At 39.3% G+C, this 8,310-nt stretch overlaps 1 protein-coding gene across 2 annotated transcripts in view; it reads left to right on the top strand.

The window, feature by feature from the left end:
- The first annotated feature begins 1,713 nt into the window (after positions 1-1,713).
- SULF1 (sulfatase 1) overlaps positions 1,714-8,310 on the top strand; it is a 69,097-nt gene continuing 62,500 nt past the window's right edge. For both annotated transcript variants that reach the window (XM_032850350.1, XM_032850352.1), the window contains exon 1: positions 1,714-1,948. In XM_032850350.1, the coding sequence (XP_032706241.1) occupies positions 1,723-1,948 (226 nt within the window). In that variant the 5' untranslated portion in view covers positions 1,714-1,722. The remainder of the gene's footprint in view (positions 1,949-8,310) is intronic.

The following is an 8,310-nucleotide window of genomic DNA, read 5'->3' as shown; positions in this document are numbered from 1 at the left end:
CCAAGTATCTCTGCCCAGCCTCAAAGCCATTCGCTAACTCTACCTCCTATGTTTCATCAAGAGAATTCTCCATATACCTTTTCATCCTAGGAATTCAATGTGCTACTCATCCCTCAACATCCTCCCACCTCCAGAGCACACACACTGTCCTCCCCACACTGCCACAAACACACTTCGCCCATCTTGTGTTTTTCTTCCTGCTCCCCTTCCATTTGTCCTCGTCTCTTGTTTCAGAACTCCCATCAGGCATCCCCTTCGGTCCTCTCTAACCTTATTTGTACCACTACTGCTATCTCCATGCTCTTATGTGGCTTTGCAAATATCCCCAAGTGATTTCTATACGTCAGTTCTCATCTAGGTAGTTTACTGCTAAAGACAGAGGCAGCAGAGAATTTTCCATTTCTTTTGTTAATGCTACACTTGGGGGAGCAGCCCAGAGATGAAGTGGGCACTAGCTCCACGTTATTCACCAATTACAAAAATGTTGCTTGATCCCCCAAAGACAACCGGGGGCGGGGGGGGAAGCAGTTAGGAATCCTCTTCACTAAAGCCTGTTTTAGGGAGCTCTAATGAGACCCAATTAGAAACCTTCCTCCTGTTTTCATATGTTTCATGTGAACAGTAAGAGCTAATACGTGAAAAAATCAGGCTTACTGTGGCTTTTTGGACCATTGCACACTTCTCTTCTGCTCTGAATGCTTGCCTGGTTTGCATTACGATTTCCTTCCTTGCTGGAAAACTACATAGACTTTCTCCCTTTCTTTGGAAGAAGTGGGACCTGTTGGAAATGTGAGGCTCCAGGATTCAAATGCAATAGGCTTGGCTGTGGCGCTCTGTAGTGCATTTCTTGACAAGTCCTGAAAAGACTATTGAATTCTAGCCTGTGCTTTTTTTCTGCAGTATTTGGATGTGTTTCAGCAGCAGTATTTGGCTGGATAGAGTAATCGAAGTCGTTTTTTTCTCCCCCAGCAATCTTAAGTTACAATTTCATCCTTTGCAGTCAAAGTGGAATATTTTACTCTATGCAAATACTTTGGAGTGCAATAGAATCATTGCTCTTTCATAAGCAAACAATCTCCCTTTTAACATTACATGTAAACAGGTGAAAGTATAAACTGGCAATGTTATCCGGATGGAAAAACTGGTAGGTATTTGGTGACTTAGCTAGAGGATACCAAGTTACAATGAAGATTTTTTTTTTTTTTTAATTAAAGACAGGCATTTTGGAGGACCTTTTACTTAATAGGGGAAAAAAATGGTTTTCCTCTTTACTTTCCTATGATTAAAATATTGTAACTAGTAACCTCCTCAAGGTCACAAGCTTTGTGCCTATGTGGTGGGTTGGGCTTTTGATGCCCTGTGTAACAGGCTCTTGTTCTCTGGTAATCTTCAAAAGGCTGCTGGCCTTTGAATTTGCTCCATATCTAAAATTCTAGCTTTAATTATCAGATTAGCCTGCATTTTTTTTTCTTTGTGAGTAAGGCGAGGAGAAGCTGAAATGTGTTTTATTATTCTGCAAAATGCTTGAGATGGTCGGATCCCAAATGTTTAATTCTGTTCTGGAAATGGGAGCTGTCAAATTATCGACTCCTTCAAGCCGATGGAGGGAAATTAATAAATCAGGGGAACAGAGTCACTGAGTGACATGACATCAATGGGCGTTCATGTGGTGCGCTCTGCTAAACAATGCTGGAATTGTGCCTTCCAGGGTCCCTGCAAGTCATGAACAAAACAAGAAAGATTATGGAGCATGGGGGAGCCACCTTCACCAACGCTTTTGTGACCACCCCCATGTGCTGCCCCTCCCGGTCCTCCATGCTCACCGGAAAGTATGTGCACAACCACAACGTCTACACCAACAATGAGAACTGCTCCTCACCTTCATGGCAGGCAATGCATGAACCTCGGACTTTTGCTGTATATCTTAACAACACTGGCTACAGAACAGGTAAACGTGGACTTGTTAGCCAATGAACCTCTGCTGGTACTTCTTAGATACAGGAAAATGCCTCGTCATGAAATATATAAAGTTCCAACAATTGGAAGTAGTGTAGGTTTTTGGTTTTGTTTTTTGGGTTTTTTTTCCTCTATCAGGAGCCTCCCTATCCCCCTTTTTTTTTTTTTTTTTTTTTTTTTGCTTGCTCTAAAGAATGTACCAATGTGAGATCCCTTAGGAAAAAAGTGATGCTCAGGGGGGCACATTATGAAAATGTTATATTCATCAGAGCACACAACGGTTGGAATTTTCTAAGAGGATCCGCAACAGAACAGTTTTCACCCCCATTTACCTGCTTACCTCAAACTCCCAGATCTCAAGGGATCATGGTTCAGCTTGAGGCTTGTCTTAGGTGTCAGTAAATTCCTGCTGATTGTTTCAGTGAGAAATCAACAAAGGTTTTGAAACTGTTTAGCATCTACTTCAAGATCTGGGACACAATAGGTCATCAGAATGATTTTTTGAATTAATAAATAACTGAATGAAGAAACCAGTGGGGTATACCTTATTGATTCATTTACTCATTCATTCCTAAAATCAAGAGAATTTGGAGTTTCTTTAGCCAATTTGTGGTTATTTTTAGGTCCCATGTGTTCATGCCCATCTTCCATGAAGGGAAGTCATCCCCAGTCCTGTGTAGGGCAAGGAGAGGTTTTTGGTTACTTGGTCTTTTGAAAATTGGGGGTCTCTTTCAAGAGAAGTCATAAATGTCATGCCAGTCTTTCTAAGAAAGAAACAAGCTCCTTCTGGTAAGGTTAACCCCCAAAACCTTTGAATAAAACCTGAGAGAATTCTCAGCATGTCGATATTCTCTTGGGTTTTCTGAACGCTTCCTTTTGAAAGGCAACAAGGATGTTTATAGAAGAGTGGGAGAACAAAACTAGTTTTGTTTTGTTTTTTTTTTTTTCAGAGCCACCTAGACTTATAAGATTTAAAGATATCATCATTAAATCTCGTTGGAAATGATTTTTAGGTCTACGGATTCTCTATTCTGAAGATGATGAAGTAAAGGGTTTCAAACAAATGTATTCTCTTAAATACCTTTAAACAATGAAATGAATCTTTCCCACTGGACTTGAAAAATATGAGGCCATTTGCTTCTTTTGCAGAGCATTCTGTGGGCACTTAATCCTTGTTATTTATGGATAAAAATATTGATTTTGACTATGATAGTGTTGTCATTCACAAGCATCTTAAAATCTCCTCCCATGACTCTCAAGGGTGTTTGCTTATGCTTTGGAAAGAAACTAGGTTACACAGAGTGCCTTATCCTAAGTGTGTTTTCTCACGTAAGTGATTTAAATTTATGGCACCTTTCATCTGAGAGCTCTAAGGCACTTTGCAAATCCATCAAACATCCCCGTAGGGTTCAGAGACAGCAAATGTACTTGGCTCTGTTTTATAACTGAGGTGGAGATTTCAAATACCGTGTGACCAACTCAGAAGCAAAATCAGAAACGTTCCCCTAAAGCCTGGTTCCTAATTGTAACCACCAAATTGTGTTTTGTTCGTGAGAAGCATCATGTGAAATTGATGCCTTTCAAACTCCCAGGCTCCCTATCATTTAAAACCTAGTAGCAGATACATAGCTTGAAGGATCAGGACTCTCCCCATATCCAGAGTGATATGGACGAATTCTGTCATAAGAAATAGAGATGCAGGATGACACAGGGAACCCTGATAGGACTTAGAGTGGCCCACTAGGTTTTGCTAACTTGTTTCAGAGCAAATCAAGAAAAAGCAAGAAGATAAATGAGTTCTGAGGAAACTGTGTACAGCAATGGGACCGTAGTTGACAATATTGTATTGTGCACTTGAAATTTGCTAAGAGGGGTTGGTGTTGTCACCATATAAGAAATGAAAAGGGAACATAGTAGAGGTATGAGGTGATGGATATGTTGGTTGGCTTGGCAGCGGTGAATATCTCACGATGTTTAAGTATTTCGGGCCATCAGGTTTTACACCTTAAATATATTGCAACTTTTTTAGGATTTTGTTTATTTATTTGAGAGACAGAGAGAGAGAGCACTTGCAAACGCAGGGCGAGAGAGGGACAAGTAGACTCCACACTGAGAGTGGAGCCCCACCCAGGGCTTGATCCTGCAACCCTGAGATCATGACCTGAGCAGAAACCAAGAGTCGGGCACTTAACAGACTGAGTCACCAAGAGGCCCCAAATATATTACAATTTTCAATTGTCAGTAATACCTCAAAGAAACTAAGGAGAAAAAAGTAAGAGGGAAAAGAAGGAAATTAGTATTTGTTGCTGACCTGCCATGTAGCCCTCACTTTCACGGAATTGTCTCACTGAATTCTTTTGGCTTTGCCTATGTTACCAAAGACGAAAAGACTCAGGAATTGTCTAGGGTCACAGGTTAACCAGTCTTGAGTTGGATTCAGCACATCTGACTCCAGAGTCTTTCCTTTTCCATCATTTTATTTCTTTATGTACGTTTCTGTCATGGCTCAAACCAGAGTTTCTTCAGGGACACGTAAAACACACCAGGATACAACACAGTAAGGACCCTGGAAAATGGAAATGAAGAGACGTACCAGTAAAAGTCAAGGCAAAGCTAGGCGTACAAAGTTCCCACTGTGGAGTTGTGGGGGGGAGGGTGCCTATGTGGAACTAAGCTTCCAGATGGCAAAAGCAAAAATCAAAATGCCATCCATTGCGAAGTTTACCAGGTCACTAAGATAAAATAAATTGGTTTCTTCTAAGAAGCATAGCGTATTCTGGTACTTGTTTCAATTAGACTATGCTGTATCTACCCTACCAAGGGATCATAAGACATAAGATAAAACAGAGAGAATTTAGTTGGAGTCCCTTATTTTCAGGTGAGCAAATTTAAGCCAAGATTAAAAGTGACACATCCGATTTTCTAATGCAGGGAGCAGGTGTCAGGACCTTGGTCTTCAGGGTTCTTGCCAGTGTGCTACCCTGCCTATATGGGTGGGGTCTCAAATGACACTGCACACCATAAGGCTGTCCCAGTGACAATTGTCAGGCTCTTTGTGAAGCCCAGTTGTCTTCTCTCAGTGTAGAAGACTTGCTCCTGGAAACCTAGTCTGATTCTGAAGCCAACCTTCTTTCTGCCCAGGGGTCTAGACACTTAGGTAATAATTGGATTTATAGTGAGTCATCGTAGAGAGGAAAAGGAATTCTTTAAAGGAAACAAGGACTTTTCCAAATAGTTAAAAATAGAAAAAGGATGATCTTCACAGAAGAAAATTAATGTTGATGTGCCCCTTAATGAATCAGACAAAAGTACAAATTGGAAGACGAAAATGGCAGTGATAGAGATCTATACAATTTAAATTTATCTTTGATAGGAAAATAATGAAGAATCTCAGGTGATTAGGAAGCAAAAATGCCTTCTTAACAACAGTTTATTGATCTAGCCAGGGATAGAGACCCATTTGAAAATACACAAATAAGAACAGCAGGATGACAGGCATTTTAAGAAGTCAAGAGAATGAGTGAAGGGGTATTAAACCAACATAATCATTTATAATCTACTAACCTAGAGGGGGAAAAGCTGATATATAAAGATTTTATTGTTTTTCTAATAATGAATACATTATCTGGAATGTTTAGCTGAGAACCCAAGAAAAATAATGTAAGAAATTGAGATATGTATCATACATAAATATTCATCGAGAGAAAAGCACAACGCAGTAATCAGTTTTATGAAGAATAACTCCAAGAAGACAAATTACTAAGAGACAGATTTTGGGAGGCATCCAGAATACATGGATTTCAATGGATTGAATTGATCCAATATTATATTTACCATCGTATGACATGATTTTTCTTTCTCAGAACTGAGGCATATTTTTGGACTGGCTATAGCCTGAATTTTTTCTAACTTTACTCATGGAAAATATGACTCTCCAACAGCTTAAATGTTCAAAAGGGGAAAATAGAGCAACATGTCTATTGCATTTTATGTTCAGACAAGTGAAGTGGGAATGATACTGGATGATCTATCATAAAAATGAATATCCTACCTGACTCTCCGCTCAAAAAAAAAAATTAGTGTGAATTTCTCGTGAGACTTGAATGTAAAACCTCGATAGACTTGAATGTAAAACCTGGCATTAGTTTTAAGGTAAAAGTAACAATCCACGTTTGCGAGATAACAATAAATGTCAGAAAAATCCCTGAATCAAGACTGAGGAGAGCTAGAGCCACATCACATCTCTGCCTTTAATTTGTTTAGAGAAACTTGCATAGGCTAGTTTTCCAACTCATATATGTAATACAGAGATTAAATTAGGATGATTCCTAGTGTTTTTTCCTGTCTAAAATTATACTGTGGTTTTATTATAATCCCTATAATTTTTATATTGATTCATTGAAAGATTGTAGTGTTCAAGTTACAGTCAGAATACATGATACATAAAATCACATGTGAATTAAATTTTAGTCATACTCATTTTACTTCATATCATTTGGGGAGAAGGGGCTATATTTAATGGAGAACTGCAATAAATTCTTTTGAAAAAAAATCCCTTTGTAACAAAATAATTTGGACAAAGGAAGTTTCTGATTTCATTTCTTTTTAGTTTATGAAATTTATTTATGTTACTTACAGCATATATATTTTATTTGCTGTCCAATATGGGATTTTTTAAAAATGTAGAGATGACCTAAAGTAAGACACACTAATATTCTAATTTTAGTGAATAATGGCATTACAGATTTTTGATAGTAACATGAGGTCAAGCAAACATTTTTTGAACTACTGATGCCTGGAATTACACTAAATGCTGGGATATAAAAAGATATAAAGATCCCTGTCTTCATTAGATTTACAGTCCAGTTGGGGAATTGCAGTTTTAACTTGGTTCAAAATCATGTATGTTGTTAGTTTGTCAGTTACTACCAGTAAAATCCTGTGACCCCAAGCCTATCAATGACACGGAGTAAAAGCTCAATTAGTGTATCGTTTGTTATATTACGTAAGATTTAACTTCTTCACAGCATCAGACATCTTTTGTGTAGTTCCTATTGCTGACTGAAAGGTCTTTGCTTCAAAAAAGTTGAAGGGGAATTTTTAAAGTATTATGTAACAGATAGTCTTGGACAGAAGTAGCATGACATAAAGTCAACACTAATTATAATCAGGTCTTTGTGATCTTTCACCCTGTCACCTGACCCCTCTACCACCTTCTCAAATAGCCGTGAAGGGAAGTGTTTAATGGTGTCTCAGAGAAGAACACGATACAGGACGGGTAGTTGGTGTGTTCGGGATATACTCCCATAGTAGTAAATTGTCTGAATTGCCAATGCCAAAGGATAAGAAAAACTTCATACTATATGTAATGCAATAGCATTATGGGCAAGAAAACAAAATTCACCTTAGGGAGGGAGAAGAGATTTAATACATCTGGAGGAAAATAATTAGAAGCCCAGATAATCAATTGCAGAGCACTGCCAGGAAGCGTAATGTTGCAAGAGGCCAGGGGTGATTACAAATGAGTCTCAGTGTTATGAGGCAACAAGAAAAGCCAGAGTAACTTGAAGCCCAGGGCACCAGGGGTGCCGCGTGGTGACGCACAAGGTCCTGGTCTCTCTTGGAATGAATGTGATGGGTGAGGGCACATCTGGAATCCTGAGTACATATTTTACACTCCATTAGCTCAAAGACAGCGAAAACCTGGAGGGAGTTCTGAAGCCGGTAACAGGGACTATAAAGAGACTTGATGGGATAGTTTATAAGGGGAGGATTAAGGGAGTGGCTATAGCCGTGGCAATGGGTAGAAAGCAGCGGTAACTAACCCAACAAGGACAACCATGAGGGAAGGGCAGGAATGACCTGTCATGGCTGCCCCCAGTGGAAAAAACAACAGAGAACAAAATGAATGAAGCCAGAAAAAAAAATCTACAAACAAAAAAAATCTAATGAAGCAGGAAAATGTAAGCCAAATGGGAATCTGTTGCCACAAAATAAGTCTGATTGGGCAGGAAAAAGATGTAGAAATATTTTCAAGTGCACAAGTGCAGAACTCAGACAAGATTTCCTCATAGCACAGGGTGGTAAAGGACTTTGAGTCAGGACTCAGGGTTGGAAGGACCATAGTAATGGAGCTGCTAATAAGAATATGAGCAGAGGTGGCATTTAATATGCCCTTGTTAGGTGCCAGGCACTGTTTGAAGCACTTTACATATGTTTTAATTCACTGGATTCTCACGACAACCCTACCGCTGTTCTTACTATGATCCTCATGGTCTTAGAGATGGGAGAACTGGAGGTGAAGAGAGGCCAAGTGACTTGCCTGTGGACAGACAGCTGGTGAATAGCATGGCC

The sequence above is a fragment of the Lontra canadensis genome, unplaced genomic scaffold (genome assembly GCF_010015895.1).
Source record: "Lontra canadensis isolate GAN:19392208 unplaced genomic scaffold, GSC_riverotter_1.0 scaffold373, whole genome shotgun sequence".
NCBI lineage: Eukaryota > Metazoa > Chordata > Mammalia > Carnivora > Mustelidae > Lontra > Lontra canadensis.
The sequence above is the reverse complement of the archived record's forward strand: the minus strand, read 5'-3'. Positions and strand labels throughout refer to the sequence as shown.